General features: G+C 45.5%; 1 protein-coding gene across 1 annotated transcript in view; it reads right to left on the reverse strand.

Annotated features, from left to right (window-relative positions):
* ACAD8 (acyl-CoA dehydrogenase family member 8) overlaps window positions 1-16989 on the reverse strand; it is a 226395-nt gene that overhangs the window by 39932 nt on the left and 169474 nt on the right. The window contains exons 6-7 of the mRNA XM_069224448.1: window positions 8312-8449; window positions 90-225 (exon numbers count right to left, since the gene is read on the reverse strand). Coding sequence (XP_069080549.1) covers window positions 90-225; window positions 8312-8449 — 274 coding nt within the window. The remainder of the gene's footprint in view (window positions 1-89; window positions 226-8311; window positions 8450-16989) is intronic.

Consider the following 16989-nt stretch of genomic DNA (forward strand, 5'->3'; position numbering starts at 1 on the left):
GGGAGAAAGATGGACATCGTCAGAGGGTTCTGCCAGCCTCAAAGCCGAGGTGACGGGTTGAATTACACCCTACCTGTCATGTCCCTCACCAATGTTTATCCTCCCACCATTCAGACCCTTCATGGCGATGCGGAACCCCTGGCCTTCTGAGCCAATCCGATTGGCCACGGGAACAACACAGTCCTCGAAGATCACGGCTCGTGTTGGCTGCGAGTTCCACCCTACCTGAGAAAGAACAACATCTTAGGTCACATCACGTGCATCTATCAACTTGAAAAACACTGCAGCTTTATAGGGTGTGGCACACCTCTAGTAACTTTAATGGGTGTGAATAAGGAATACCAAATGTACACTCACTGGCGAGGCCCATCCCCTTATTGCAGGAAATGAAGGGATGTAAAATGTTCACCTGATGTAGTAGATATCATGTCCGGTTCATCTAATAAATATTACAGTAGAAAGCGGATAGTGTGGCAGGTACGGGTACAGTTTTCGCAGGTAATCAAACATGTATTTGTAGGGTGACCAGAATTCTAAAGCCAAAAACCGGGGTATTTCACAAAACAGAAGGAATACAATTTTACTTCAACCGCGCTCTCAAAGTAGAATTACAGAAAAGGAACAAACAAAATGCAATTTTTAAAGCAAGCATACTGACTGTTAATGAAATTGCTTTCTGATAACTCCTTTTAACTATTTCGGAAAACTAAAAAATCACCTCCCATCATTTTCAGGCAATCATTTCTGAAAACCGGGACATGAGCTCAATCTCCCGAAATCTGCCGGGACAACTGGTGAAAACCGGGACGCTTGGTCACCCTATGTATTTGTACATGGCCAAGAGCTACCACGGGTTATGTATCTATTACTACAAGAATCCGTTTTCAGGGACCAAGAGACCAGGATGTCTACTTTTATTGTGCTGCCACAGAATATCCTGCATTTTGACTGCATGTGACTATGGTCTGTTATCAGTGGAGAGCGGACACGTAATATCCGTTTACGCAGGAGGCCCAGAAGCAAATATAAAATTAGCAAAAGGCAAAGCTCTTCCATTTATCTTAAGGAGGGCAAGACACATCCAACTATTAAAGATGTCATGGCGAATTACGGTTGCTAAATAGTAGCAGATACAGTTATTCAGAGGTGCATTTTTACACCTAGATACTGAAAGAGGTAGAACTGTACAACTCGGCGTCTCGGAAACGCGAGTCACTGAAGTGGCTGTAGCATTTTCCATGGGAGAGACCTCTTTGTCAGTGAGGACCCTGCTACACATCCAAGCAGGAGGGCGCTTGGAAAGCGTGTCGTTACTGAGGGAGATGGAGACACAAGGTTTGAGTGCATTGGAATGAAAATGTCACTTACCCAGTGTACATCTGTTCGTGGCATCAGTCGCAGTAGATTCGCATGTTCTGCAATAGCTCGCCATCTGGTGTTGGGCCGGAGTGTTACAAGTTGTTTTTCTTCGAAGAAGTCTTTCGAGTCACGGGACCGAGTGACTCCTCCTTTTGTCTCCATTGCGCATGGGCGTCGACTCCATCTTCGATTGTTTTTCCCCGCAGAGGGTGAGGTAGGAGTTGAATTGTAGTAATAGTGCCCATGCAATTGAATGACTAAGTATACACCTATTTAAGGTTAAGATGATACATATATAAATAATTGAAGGTAACTTCCAAACTGCTACAGGCTCCCGGGGAGGCGGGTGGGCACATGCGAATCTACTGCGACTGATGCCACGAACAGATGTACACTGGGTAAGTGACATTTTCAGTTCGATGGCATCTGTCGCTGTAGATACGCATGTTCTGCATAGACTAGTAAGCAGTTATTTCCCCAAAAGCGGTGGATCAGCCTGTAGGAGTGGAAGTAGTCTGAAATAATGTCCTTAATACAGCTTGACCTACTGTGGCTTGTTGTGCGGATAACACGTCTACACAGTAGTGCTTGGTGAATGTGTGAGGCGTAGACCATGTGGCTGCCTTACATATTTCTTGCATTGGGATGTTTCCTAGAAAGGCCATGGTAGCACCTTTCTTTCTGGTTGAGTGTGCCCTTGGTGTAATGGGCAGCTGTCGTTTAGCTTTAAGGTAGCAGATTTGGATGCATTTAACTATCCATCTGGCTATACCTTGTTTTGAAATTGGGTTTCCTGCATGAGGTTTTTGAAATGCAATAAAGAGTTGTTTAGTCTTTCTGATGTTCTTTGTTCTGTCAATGTAATACATCAATGCTCTTTTGACATCTAATGTATGTAGTGCCCTTTCAGCTACGGTATCTGGCTGTGGAAAGAACACTGGAAGTTCCACTGTTTGATTTAGATGGAACGGTGAAATAACCTTTGGCAAAAATTTAGGATTGGTCCTTAGGACGACTTTATTTTTGTGTAGTTGTATAAAAGGTTCCTGTATAGTAAACGCCTGAATCTCGCTTACTCTTCTCAGGGAAGTAATGGCGATGAGAAATGCCACCTTCCAGGTTAGGAACTGTATGTCGCAGGAGTGCATGGGTTCAAAAGGTGGACCCATAAGTCTAGTTAGGACAACATTTAGGTTCCATGAAGGAACAGGTAGTGTTCTTGGTGGTATAATTCTCCTAAGGCCCTCCATGAATGCTTTAATGACTGGTATTTTATATAGGGAAGTTGAATAGGTAGTTTGCAGGTATGCAGATATTGCTGCAAGGTGAATCTTAATGGAAGAGAAAGCTAGGTTAGATTTTTGTAAGTGAAGCAAGTAACCCACTACATGTTCTGGAGTTGTGTGTAATGGTTGTATTTGATTAATATGGCAGTAGCAAACAAACCTCTTCCATTTACTTGCATAGCAGTGCCTGGTGGATGGCCTTCTTGCTTGTTTTATGACTTCCATACATTCTTGGGTAAGTTGTAAGTGCCCGAATTCTAGGATTTCAGGAGCCAGATTGCTAGATTCAGCGATGCTGGATCTGGGTGTCTGATCTTTTGGTTGTGCTGTGTCAACAGATCTGGCCTGTTGGGCAATTTGATGCAGGGTACCACTGATAGGTCTAGCAGCGTTGTGTACCAGGGTTGCCTTGCCCAAGTTGGTGCTATCAATATGAGTTTGAGTTTGCTTTGACTGAGTTTGTTTACCAGGTAAGGAAGGAGAGGGAGAGGAGGAAAAGCGTAAGCAAATATCCCTGACCAGTTCATCCATAGGGCATTGCCTTGGGATTGTTTGTGTGGGTATCTGGATGCGAAGTTTTGGCATTTTGCGTTCTCCCTTGTCGCAAACAAGTCTATCTGAGGTGTTCCCCAGAGTTTGAAATAAGTGTTCAGAATTTGGGGGTGAATTTCCCATTCGTGGACCTGTTGGTGATCTCGAGAGAGATTGTCTGCGAGTTGATTTTGTATCCCTGGTATAAACTGTGCAATTAGGCGAATTTGGTTGTGAATTGCCCAATGCCAAATTTTTTGTGCTAGCAGGCTTAACTGCGTGGAGTGCGTCCCTCCCTGCTTGTTTAGATAATACATTGTTGTCATGTTGTCTGTTTTGACGAGAATGTATTTGTGAACTATTATTGGTTGGAAAGCTTTTAGTGCTTGAAAAACTGCTAGAAGTTCTAGGTGATTGATATGCAGTTTTGTTTGATGTACGTTCCATTGTCCTTGTATGCTGTGTTGATCGAGGTGTGCTCCCCACCCTGTCATGGAAGCATCTGTTGTTATTACGTATTGTGGCACTGGGTCTTGGAAAGGCCGCCCCTTGTTTAAATTTATGTTGTTCCACCACAGAAGCGAGAGGTAAGTTTGGCGGTCTATTAACACCAGATCTAGAAGGTGACCCTGTGCTTGAGACCACTGTGATGCTAGGCATTGTTGTAAGGGCCTCATGTGCAGTCTTGCGTTTGGGACAATGGCTATGCATGATGACATCATGCCTAGGAGTTGTAATACCATCTTTGCCTGTATCTTTTGTGTTGGATACATGCGTTGTATGATGGTGTTGAAATTTTGAATTCTTTGTGGACTTGGAGTGGCTACTCCTTTTGATGTGTCTATTATGGCTCCCAGGTATTGTTGTACCTTGCGTGGCTGAATTTTGGATTTTGTGAAATTGACGGTGAACCCTAGTTTGAAGAGGGTTTGTATGATATGATTTGTGTGATTTGAGCACTCTTAACGAATGGGCCTTGATTAGCCAGTCGTCTAGATATGGGAACACATGTATTTGCTGCCTTCTTATGTGTGCTGCGACTACTGCTAGACATTTGGTAAAGACTCTTGGTGCGGTTGTTAATCCGAAAGGCAGTACCTTGAATTGGTAATGTATTCCTTTGAATACAAACCTTAGGTATTTCCTGTGCGATGGGTGTATTGGTATATGGAAATAAGCATCCTTGAGGTCTAAAGTTGCCATGTAGTCGTGCAGTTTTAGCAATGGCAATACTTCTTGTAGTGTGACCATGTGGAAGTGGTCTGATTTGATGAAAGTGTTCACTACTCTGAGGTCTAGGATTGGTCTCAGCGTTTTGTCCTTCTTTGGTATCAGAAAGTACAGTGAGTAAACTCCTGTGTTTATTTGTGTGTTTGGCACTAATTCGATTGCATTCTTTTGCAATAGTGCCTGCACTTCTATCTCCAGGAGATTGGAATGGTGTGTTGTTAAATTTTGTGCTTTTGGTGGTATGTTTGGAGGGAATTGTAGAAATTCTATGCAATAACCATGTTGGATAATTGCTAGAACCCAAGTGTCTGTAGTGATTTCCTCCCATGCTTTGTAATAATGACCTATTCTTCCCCCCACTGGTGTTGTGTGGAGGGGGTGAGTGACATGTGAGTCATTGTTTAGTAGTAGGGGTTTTGGGGCTTTGAAATCTCCCTCTATTTCTAGGGAATTGCCCTCCTCTATATTGTCCCCGAAAACCTCCTCTATACTGTCCCTGGTAAGTGGACGGTGTTGCTTGTGAGGTGCTGGCTTGTGTGCTTTGACCCCGAAACCCCCCTCGAAAGGGCGTTTTACGGAATGTGCTGTAATTCCCTCTGCTCTGCGGGGAGTAGAGTGCGCCCATGGCTTTGGCAGTGTCCGTATCTTTTTTGAGTTTCTCAATCGCTGTGTCCACTTCTGGACCGAACAGTTCTTTTTCATTAAAAGGCATATTGAGAACTGCTTGTTGAATCTCTGGTTTAAATCCAGACGTTCGGAGCCATGCATGCCTTCTGATAGTTACAGATGTATTAATTGTCCGTGCAGCTGTATCTGCAGCGTCCATGGAGGAACGTATCTGGTTGTTGGAGATGGTCTGTCCCTCCTCAACCACTTGTTTTGCCCTATTTTGGAAGTCCTTGGGCAGATGTTCAATGAGATGTTGCATCTCGTCCCAGTGGGCTCTGTCATAGCGCGCAAGTAGTGCCTGGGAGTTCGCGATGCGCCACTGGTTTGCAGCTTGTGCTGCGACTCTCTTACCAGCTGCATCGAACTTGCGGCTTTCTTTATCTGGGGGTGGTGCATCTCCAGATGTGTGAGAGTTGGCCCTTTTCCTAGCTGCTCCTACAACAACAGAGTCTGGTGGCAGCTGTGTAGTGATGAAAACCGGGTCCGTAGGAGGCGGCTTATACTTTTTTTCCACCCTTGGTGTGATTGCCCTACTTTTGACCGGCTCCTTAAATATGTCTTTTGCGTGCCGGAGCATACCAGGGAGCATAGGCAGGCTTTGGTAGGAGCTGTGGGTGGAGGAGAGTGTGTTGAACAAGAAATCATCCTCGACCTGTTCTGAGTGGAGGCTTACGTTGTGAAATTGTGCTGCTCTAGCCACCACCTGAGAGTACGCGGTGCTGTCTTCTGGTGGAGATGGCTTTGTAGGGTATGCCTCCGGGCTGTTATCTGACACTGGGGCGTCGTATAGGTCCCATGCGTCCTGATCTTGGTCACCCTGGCTCATGGTGGTGTGAGCTGGGGAGTGTGATGGAGTTTGTGCTGGTGAAACGTTAATCACGGGCGGAGGAGAGGGTGGTGGTGTAACTCTTTTCACCACTTTTGGTTGTGGTGCTTGTTCCGTCTGGAACTCCAACCTTCTCTTTCTCCTAATGGGGGGAAGGGTGCTTATTTTTCCTGTCCCCTGCTGAATGAAGATACGCTTTTGCGTATGGTCCACATCAGTTGCTTGTAGCTCTTCCTCAAACCTATGCTTTTGCATTTGGGAGGTTAGCGAGTGCTCTTCTGTATAAGAGCCTGAAGCTGGGTCGCTTGCAGTTTGTTTCGGCATCGAAACTTTGTCTGCGTGTTTTTTCGGCTCCGAGGTGACTTTTTTCCTTTTCGGGGCCGAAACCTCTCGGCGTCGATCTGTTTCGGTGCCGCTGTCTCAGCGTCGAGCCGTGTCCACACCGGCATCTCGGTGTCGAGGCTTGTCTCCAGCACTTTCTCGGTCCCGAGAAGGCTGCGTGCCGGTGTCTCGACCGGAGTCGGACGATCTCGGCACTGTTTGGGCCTTTTTCGGTGCCGACGGTCGGTCACCGAATTTATGGGTCGAGCCATGGCCTGGTGGCAGTGGCGTCCCCTGGGCCTTGTAAATGTTTCTTTGTGTGGTTTTCGACGTCTTACTCACGGTTTGTGTATCGTCGAATCCTTCGGAGTCTGAGTCTTGGATCGAGAAGGTACCTTCTTCTTCCTGTTCCTCGAACTCCCGTTGGGCTGTCGGTGCGGACGCCATTTGAAGTCTTCTGGCTCGACGGTCTCGGAGTGTTTTTCGGGACCGGAACGCACGACAGGCCTCGCAGGTGTCTTCGCTGTGCTCAGGTGACAGGCACAGGTTGCAGACCAAGTGTTGGTCTGTGTAGGGGTATTTATTGTGGCATTTGGGGCAGAAACGGAACGGGGTCCGTTCCATCGGTGTTCTTCAGCACGCGGTCGGGCCGACCAGGCCCCGACGGAGGATCGAAAAACTACCCCGAAGGGCACCGGAGCTCTTCGATCTTCGATGCGGTGTGGAATCTAAGTACGCCGATCCCGAACGCAACAATACCGACGAAAATCTTCCGAAATTAGCTAATTTTCCGTTCCGAAACTCGGAGCGACAGGAACACGTCCGAACCCGATGGCGGAAAAAAAACAATCGAAGATGGAGTCGACGCCCATGCGCAATGGAGACAAAAGGAGGAGTCACTCGGTCCCGTGACTCGAAAGACTTCTTCGAAGAAAAACAACTTGTAACACTCCGGCCCAACACCAGATGGCGAGCTATTGCAGAACATGCGTATCTACAGCGACAGATGCCATCGAACTTAATTTTTCACTCCGGGGTTGAAACCCAACAATTACTGCGGGTGCTGGAGATAATCCAACTATTGAAATGACTGTCAAGTCACCCAGTAACGAGGTATACTGATCATCCGAGTACTGAGGGGCCAGCCTAATACTACATAATTACTTTCAGACCCTCTCAGCTACTGAGATGCTTACTGGCAAATAACTGAGTCGTATAGGGACCGTCTGGCTGGTGGGAGGGTTGAAGCTGATGAAACCATGGACTAATGGAACATGCCGCGTTATTGAGGGCATTGACGTGACGACTGGTCCTGTTATTTACAATGCTGGCCCTTCCAAGTAACAAAGAACTCTGGATTACATAGCTCTGATCGGGGAACCAGGAGCATGACCTCTAACATTGAGGAGGAAGAACTGTCCAGCTGTTAAAGGGAAAGGAGCAAGTGCAGAGAATTTGGGCCTACAGGGTGGCCAGCTGTTGCGACAGCACACTTCTACATTTATGGGGGGAGGGCAAGTAGAATTTCACAGGGAAGTTCCTGTCGCAATATGCTGAATTGTGAATTCAGTAGATCTGCTAGGTCTAGTTAGGAAGGTACATCCTGTACATTTGAAAGCAGCTGGATTGTGGTCCTTTAATCCAGTGTCTGGAGAAGTCCACATCATTCTGAGAGTCAGGGAGAGGCACATGGCCCCATCCAATGACATGTTCCACTGCTTTATGGCAGCTGGAGGGTATCTGCTTTCTCCCGGCAACTGGATTCAACATCCTTATATGTGGCTGGGGAGTGCCAGGGTATGTCCTCTGAAACAAAGTGGTTTAGGGCAGCGCCACTTATTCTGTGTGGCTGAGATATGTACCCCCTTGTTTGAGATGAGTGGGAGCTTAACTCCTTAGTGAACCCCTCTCTGTGAATGTACTCTTTTGAGCCAAATGGCCAGCTGCAAAATGTTTGGTAGCTCTTCCCCAGTCCCAATTATGCACGAGCTATTGAAGCCCCATGACTCCATCAGCAGTAATCATGGTGTGCCATCACTTTAGCTGTAGATCTTTAGCATGGAACCCGTTGGTCCCATCAGTCTTGCACCTTTTTCTCTTTCTTGCCAAAGCTCAGTCCTGGAGTCCCCTTCTCCACCACTATGCAGGAGATGCCCTTCGCGCCGCTTCCACCTGTGCGACACATGACCACATAGACATCAGTATCTCCGCCTCCACTGATAAACGCCTAGGGGGAAAAAAAAAAGGAAAAAGAAACAACATTTTAGCGGAGACAGCGTGCACCTACGGATTCAACAGCGTAATAATCAGGCCTCGCACAAAAATGTTGGTGTCGCAGGTGAAAAGAGCATAGCAGCCTGCATGTTCTGATTACACTGGAGCCTAATACTGCAACAGTAGCTGTAATTATTCGTTTGTAGTTCATAACATTACACTCCTCAAATGCTCAACCCTGTAATCAAAAGTCAGGTGACACCTAACCTAAGCGAATATGGAGAGTTAAGCAGGGTTCGTTTATAGCTAGCTAAACATTAAAAGGATGAGCCTTCAACAATATTTTTTTTTTGCCATTTGATCTAACGCACGTCTAGCTTCAAGAAGCAGCGGCGTGTTTGTTTTAGCAAGTGTGTGAGATAAACGAAGAGAGAAAAAGAGTGAGTGAGAAAGGATTATGGAATATGTTGTGGCATTTCTTCAAGCCCTGCACCTTACCTAAAAACAAAAACAAAAAAAAAAACAGTTGTATCCAGAACCTATAAGGAATGTCATTTAGACACTTTTTACAGGTTCCAGACAGAGCCTGACCTTCAACCACACCATTCTCTCAATAACCCACCCTCAGGATCCACCGAGTGCAGGGTCTCTGGCCACACCCTCATGCACTCTTCCTACACCCACGTACCAACGCGCACTGTGCCCACTACCCTCCCCCAGTGGTACACGGCTGGTGAGAGTCAGGCCTGCGTGCCACTGGATAGAGATGCTTCGGCATAAAGTGTGCTATGGGCCTAACTAACAATGTAACTGAAATTCCCCATTTTAACAGCCAGGACAGAACATTCTGCATCAACTGGTTGTGAAGAGAGCAGAGTGTGGCCTTCAGCAGTGTACTGGTCTCGGTCCCCTGCCCCCAGTGCCTGCTTCACGGTTCTTAATCACATCAGGCACTGACCCCCTGGCATGATCTTTGACTCCCCCCCCCCCCCCCCCCCCCCAGTTCCGATTGATCATGGCTCTCCATGGTAATACCCCATGAAAAATTCAATAGAAAATTGAAACTTATTGCCCATCCTCCCAATAACTAATTCTCATCTGAACTAATCTGCACACCTTCCAAGAACAAACTTAAGTGGACCTTTTTTTTTTTTTAGGGTCGAGCCTGCGTTGCATGCGCTCGCGCATGCGTTTCGCAGCAAGACTCTTTTGTATTTAGAAAAGGGCTCGGAGCCCTGTCAACTTCACGTCAGTGTTTTTTATTGGTTGGTGGGCTTCTCTGCTTGCTTTCATTAGTCGAAGGCACGCATTTGTCATACCTTTTCCGGTGGCTAGCCCTCCTCCAGCGCAGCGACCAAGTACAGAAAACAAGCGAGGCTTGCGGTTTTCCATCGGGCTCGTGGACTTTTTTTTCTCTAATTTACGAGCCCGATCTCGCTTGGCAGAAGTCGAGCGCTTTACATACTTGATTTCACTTTTTCGGGCTATGTACATAAATGCACTTTTGCCCGATAGGGTAAAAGTCGGGTTAGGAGTTTACATCACGATCAGCTCTAACATGAGCAAACGCGAGACCCGATGCATTGTAAATGCTTGTTTTTTGAAAACTGTAGGCAAGTTCCTCACAGGAGGTCAATTCTAAGAACAACAGAAAAAACAATCTTCATGGTTGCACGCAATGCCTTATGCTATTGGGGACTGGGCATGACCAGTGCTTGAAATGGAAAAATAGAAGTGCAGGTACTCTGTATCAGAGTACCTGCATGTTTCTGAGAAGTGTCGGTACTCTATAATGAAAAGTATTACGTGTTTCTTGAGAAGTGCAGGTACTCTCCCTCTCAAAATAAAAAGAACTGGCCATGACAATGTGCACAGTACACTGGTTACAAGTTCATTTCTTAAGTTATGATTCGGGGCCTCGTTCACGCTAAAGGGTTGGTAGCTATATTATTGCTTGCTTCGAAAGAAAAAAAGTGCATATTGTCCATGTCCAACTTGCAAATCAGTTGACAAAATCTAGCACCATTTTCTGGGGGATATGGGGAAAGCAGTGGTAGGAGGGTAATTTCGACCCTTCTGAAGACCACATCTTACCTCGCTAACGGAAGTGGTTTTGTCTATGCTGCACTCCAACAATGGCCCCGGGAAAAATGTTTTCCAGAACGTCTAAAGACGTCACGACAGCGTGTGGACGTTATTTAACCCCTTCTAAGCCAGTACTCCTCACCTCTTTATGGGACAAAGTGAGAATGTGGGAGATGGCAGCACGCTGGAGACGTTACAACAGCGGACCATTGAGTCTTACGTAACTTTCCACAAAATGCAACAGCAAACTGAATCAATGGCCACATTTAAAAAATGGCAACAGCCAGCGGCTGAAGTGGCTCCAGTAAAGCCCAGGTTTTATATATATATATATATATATATATATATATATATATATATATATATATATATATATATATATATATTTGTGTGTGCGTGTATTTGGTAACTTAAGGCCTCCAGCAGACCGCTACAGCGGTCTGTAGAAAAGGCCTAAAATAATCAACTGTCCTTGTATGTCTAATTCCAAGTGGGTCTAAATTCCAAGGTGTACCAGCTATGCCCACAGGCCCAGCCCCATAGCCAGAGACCTCTTATTTGTCATACCTCCCCTTGCTATTACATGGTAGGATCCATACAAAGAGCTACCCCTTTACCCCTAGGGTGTTCATTAGCAAGGAGTTACAAAAATCCATGGTGTGGTCTCCCTTAACATTTTGCCTCTGTTCGCCAGGTTGTTGATGTGTGCTGGAATCAGGTTTTACTGTTTTTGTTACTCTGGACAATTTACCACTGCTAACCAGTGCTAAAGTACAAGTGATCCTTTACAAAATGTGTATGTAATCGGCTTATCTATGATTGGCATATTTGAATCACTAGTAAGTCTCTAGTAGAGTGCACTAGAGGTGCTAGGGCCTGTAAATCAAATGCTACTAGTGGGCCTGCAGCACTGGTTGTGCCACCCACATAAGTAGCTCTGTAATCATGTCTTAGACCTGTCACTGCAGTGTCTGTGTGTGCAGTTTTAACTGTAAATTAGACTTGGCAAGAGTACCCACTAGCCAGGCCTAAACCTTCCCTTTTCTTACATGTCAGACACCCCTAAGGTAGGCACTGGGTAGCCCCAAGGGCAGGGTGCAGTGTATGGTTAAGGTAGGACATATAGTAATGTTTTATATGTCCTGACAGTGAAATATTGCTAAATTCGTTTTTTCACTGTTGCAAGGCCTGTCCCTCTCACAGGTGAACATGGGGGCTACCTTTAAATCTGATTAAAGTGTAGATTCCCTTTGGGAGCGGATGGACATGTGGAGCTTGGGGTCTTTGAGCTCACAATTTAAAAATACATCTTTTAGATAAGTTGATTTTAAGATTGTGTATTTGAAAATGCCACTTTTAGAAAGTGAGCATTTTCTTGCTTATACCATTTCTGTGACTCTGCATGTTTGTGGATTCCCTGTCTGGCTCAGTTTGACAGTTGGGCTGGTGGCACCTCACACTAGACAGTGACACAAAGGGAGCTGGGGTATAGCCTGCATATCCTGATGAGCCATCTGTGCTAGGAGGTAGGGGAGGAGTGGTCACTCACACCTGAAAGGGCTGTGCCTGTCCACACACAATGCAGTCTCCAACCCCCTACTGAGTGTCTGGGGCCTGGGCAAGGCAGGATTTCACATTCAAAAGAGACTTTACTTTGAAGTAGGCCTACTTCAAAGGAGAAATTGGTTATAAGAAGGGCACCCAAAACCACAGACTTTAGAACACTTCTGGAAACAAGAGGAACCTCTGCCTGCTGAAGAGCTGAGGAAGAAGAGCTGCCCTGCCTGTGACTGCACTTTGTGGAGCTATCCTGCAGTTGCTGCTTCTGCCAGAATAAGAGGGCAAAGACTGGACTTTGTGTGCCTTCCATCTTGAGAAGAACTCTCCAAGGGCTTGATTTAGAGCTTGGCTCCTGTTGTTTGAAGTCTCAGGGACAGCAAAGACTTCTCTCTGCCAGCACCTGGAGTCTCTGGAGAGACTCCTAACCTGCCCTGTGGTGCCCATCCAGTTTCTGGGACCCTGAAAGGAAAAGCTGGCAGCCTAAGAGGTGGAAATTCACGCACAGAGCAGAGTGACGCAACTCTGATCTGCGGCTGAAGAAACGATGCACCGCCTGCTCCACAGTTGAAAATCGATGCTCGCAGGAAACGCGACCGAGGAATCGACGCATGGAGCAGGCGAAATAACGCACAGCATCGCTGACGGAGGGTGGGAGATCGCAACCCGCGCTGCGTGGTTTTCGGATCATCGTGCGGCTGGATTTCAAACTCAAGCACTGCTGGGCTTGTAAAAACAATGCAAGGCCTGCCCGGACCAGAGTCCTGAGGGCATCGACGCCTCACTCTCCTGCGGAGAGAAGGAACAACGCACCCAACCCCATGAAAGGAGAAAACGCAAGGTCCCGCTCGTGAGTGGAATCGACGCATCGCAAGCCCTTTTTGATGCACACTCACCCGTGCAGGGTTATTTTTGACGCACCCAAGGTACATTTTCACGCTAACAATGTTAGTGTGTGTTTTAAACTACATAAAGACTCTTTTTGCTTTTTATTTGATAACTTGAGTTGTGTATTGTGGATTTTTGTCGTTTTGGTTAGATAAATATTTTCTATTTTTCTAAACCTGTGTTGCGTTATTTTGTAGTGTTTTCATTAAGTTACTGTTGTGGTTGGTGAAGTTAAGCCTAATGCTCTGCCAAGCTACCAAGGGGGTAAGCAAGGGTTAGCTGTGGGTGATTCTCTTTTACCCTGACTAGAGTGAGGGTCCTTACTTGAACAGGGGGTAACCTGACTGTCAACCAAAGAACCCATTTCTAACATGTGGGTTATACAAATTTATCCTACCCTGGCCGACTTACTGAACTAATCTTGGATCCACTACTTCACCCCCTTTGTCATACATTGTTGCCATTAAAGCGCTATAGACAAATATTTGACTTCCCTTTGCATTCCCTTCATAGCATCCATGCAACTTAAATTGCTCAATGATAGGGAGTAATACAAACACAAAGAAACAGACAATCATACACAGGCACACATGCTAGAGAATACAAGCCTTGGGGGACACACAGGAATACACACACAGAATTACACAACTGTAAACTAATCTTTTGTCCAAAATGCTCGTACACATACTCATTCACACATGCTCATTCAAGTACAATTGATGAGTAGACATAATCACAAAAGGATTTAAATGCATATTCACTCGGAATTCTGTATGCTTTATTACCTTGTTATTGAGCATTCAGTTTTAAAGTGAACGTGGTTTTGTGCGTAGGAGTAAGCTGAAGTACAAGAATGTAGGAGTATGTACGAGTAAATAGGATTTGGCAGAAAAAGGAATTTGTAGGAGTAAGGGAAAGAATACGTACGGACAGTAGTAAGAGTAGAAGTAGGTGACCATAAGTAAGACTAGGTGGTAATAAGCAGGAGTAACCAAAGAAATAATAGGAATAAGTACAAGTAGGATTAAGGACGTGTAGGAGCAGTGTACGTAGGAGAAACAATGGCTTAGGTGTAGGGTTATATGTAGGAACAACAAGAGTTAGGTATGAGCAAGTAGGACTAGGTAGGAAGATAACCAGCAAGTAGGAGCAAGAATAACAGTAGAAGTAGGCAGGAATGAGTAGGGGATGGATGAAATAAGATAAGGCATAAGTAGGAACAAGCATAGGAGAAAGGGTAAGGGTAGGTGTAGGAATCAGTGTAGGGGAAAAGTGGGGGTAGGTAGGAGTAAGAGCAGGAATAAGTAGGAGCAAGGTACAAGTGAATAGGATTACAGAGGAGAAAAATTAAATAGGATTAGAAGTGGGTAAGAGTAAGAGTAGAAAGGAGTGGGAGTAAGATTTAAAGAAGGATTCGGTGTATTCATAGAAATGAGATGTGTTTTCTGATGGATACTTCTAACTGTAGAGTCCTCATCTTGTGAATATTTTCCCACACGTCATATGGCTGGATCTGTAAACTCAAAAGTAGTACTCCTGCGAGCAGGTAGGTGGCGTCATATGGCTCTGCATGGACGTCCTCCGCTCCACAAATGACGAACGGGGCCACATATATGTGGCACTCAAGCGAGTGGACATCAGTTCCTTTTTTTCCATGCTTTTGGACACAAATACGGAGCTCTACTCCTTTTGTCTATGACAAGATTGTTCACAAAAATGTTTTCTTTTACCAGTGTGCAACAGAATAAGTCACCTCCCGAAACAACAGGGTTTAAACCTTTTAAGGACAGTCACAAACAATAGTCTGTAACAGACTTGCACAAGGTATGCCTGTGGCCTGGAGTTGGAACACAACTCCAGGGCCTTTGATGACTGTACCCAGATGAATCCAAAGGTCATACTGGACAGCAAGGCTAAACTATGTTGCCAAATATCAGAAGCCTCCTCAACATGACAGGTCAAAGTCAAAAGGAAGGTCCCGTTCTCAAGGTCGTTTGTGCATCAGATCTTCACGGCAGTCAAAGTCTTGGTCAAGTCGAAAAAAAGCACAAGTGTAAGTGGAGGGGGAGTGGCTAGCTGCTATAGGAAATGGCCACACTCTGAGCTGGCTCCATAGCTGCCATTGAAATATCCCCTGAAATCCGACAATCATCTGGCCAGGGCCCTAAAAGAGTCAAATTGATAAATCTCCTGTAACATAGGGGGACATCATTTACCCCTTCTTTGCAGTCCTAGGGTACTTGAGGACCTGGAAAGCGGAGAGGCCAGGGTGAGGTAGAGAGCCCAAGATGGCGCAGTTGGCCCCAGCACAATAAAGACCTGCATGCAGAGTCGCTCCAACACCCACCCCCGACTCGAGAGACGGAGCCGACCTGGTGAGGTGCGGAGGTCTGAGTGTCCGGAATGGGACTGGGCTGCTGAGGTTTCTGGACCTGCCATCGCTGCTGTTGAGGCTACGGGGATTGGGGCCTGCTGCTGATCCTGGGCTGGTGTGGCGTTGTGCCTGGTGTGGACTCTGTCTCCTGCACCCTCCCCCTTTCCTAATTCCTGGGAGGTGGTGCAGCACGGGAGAAGAGGCTAGGTTGGGAGCTGCTCATGGGGAGAAACCAAAGTGATAGTACCAAGGAAGATAGTCATAGGATTAGGGCGCTCACAGTGAGTCAATATAGTAACATTCCAACTTAATCGTGGCACGGTGCTCCTGGCAAGAGGATCTTCCTTAATCCTCTAATGTTTCAAGGGAAACTTAACAGTGGACAAAAACAAATGTCAGGGCACTCATGAATTCATGATAATGTATCCAATCTTCTTTGAACAATGACAATAGTATCTTGTAGAGTTCGAGCCCATTTAATTGGTACAGTATACAGTTCAGCACAACAAAAAAGGCCGTCCTTGAAATCAAAGATTATGTAGCAATCACAGCCGAAATTCTTGTAGCATACACAGCCAACACGTGTTTCATCCTATGAGAAAATGTTCTCTTAAGGACTTCATCAGGGCTGAAATTAAATGACAGCAATGACTACAGATGTAGTATGTATACAAGAAATGGTCAGAGCAGAACACGACCAATTCAAACGTGACAATGGTGAGAATAAGCAAACATGCCTATTGTGACATTAATCAAAATTAAGTTAAAGTATACTTCATCAAATAAGATATAGAACATCCATCCACAGAGGATGCCCAAGTCAGTTATACATTGGAACCAACAAACAGGGCCACCATATGTAATGTCTATATGTGCCAAAGGTTAACACACCAGAAAATGTGCACGTCTCCGAAAAACCGGGTCTATAATAAACAGACACCAATGTGAAATAAAGAGAGTAAAAGAGAGCTGGAATAGTGTGGATCTAACACTAATCACTCAAATCCATGTAAAATAATTATCAGGAAGTCGTATGAAAACCCATAGTATATCCCAAAGTCAGTCAGGACATACCTTAACTTAAGTAAGCATTCTAGGTGGAAATAATCTTCTTACAGATTCCTCAATGTCTGCGGAAACACCAATAAACCGATACTATATTAATCCAAAAAACCTGAAATGCCCGTAATGAAAGGAAATCCCCACCAAGTAGCTTGATAAAAACATGGCCAGTATGCCCCGACTGACCTTTAAAAGCATAGTCAGTCCGACGTCGTTAATAATTACGAAGCGGTTTCAAATCGTACCTAAAGTGAATTGAACGTAAGGTGAGTATCAATATGGTGAGCCTAATCGCAAAATCCCCAAGTGGGAACTTAATGACATAATAGAAACAAAACAGAGATTCCCAAGGTCCTGTATCACTCCTACGATCACTCACCTATTTAATAATGAAAATTATCTGAAGTAGGGGAACACACCACGATCAAGTCATCTCGCGGCGTTCCCAGTATCGGAACTAGCGTCGGAGATGACCGTCCCGGGAAATTTCTATTTAAACCGTCATCACGATCACGTAACCGACAAAACAATGGAAAGGGGACTAATACACAAATACGGGCGCCATCTTAGAAGGGTCTAAATATGTG

This window comes from Pleurodeles waltl, chromosome 3_1 (genome assembly GCF_031143425.1).
Source record: "Pleurodeles waltl isolate 20211129_DDA chromosome 3_1, aPleWal1.hap1.20221129, whole genome shotgun sequence".
Lineage (NCBI taxonomy): Eukaryota > Metazoa > Chordata > Amphibia > Caudata > Salamandridae > Pleurodeles > Pleurodeles waltl.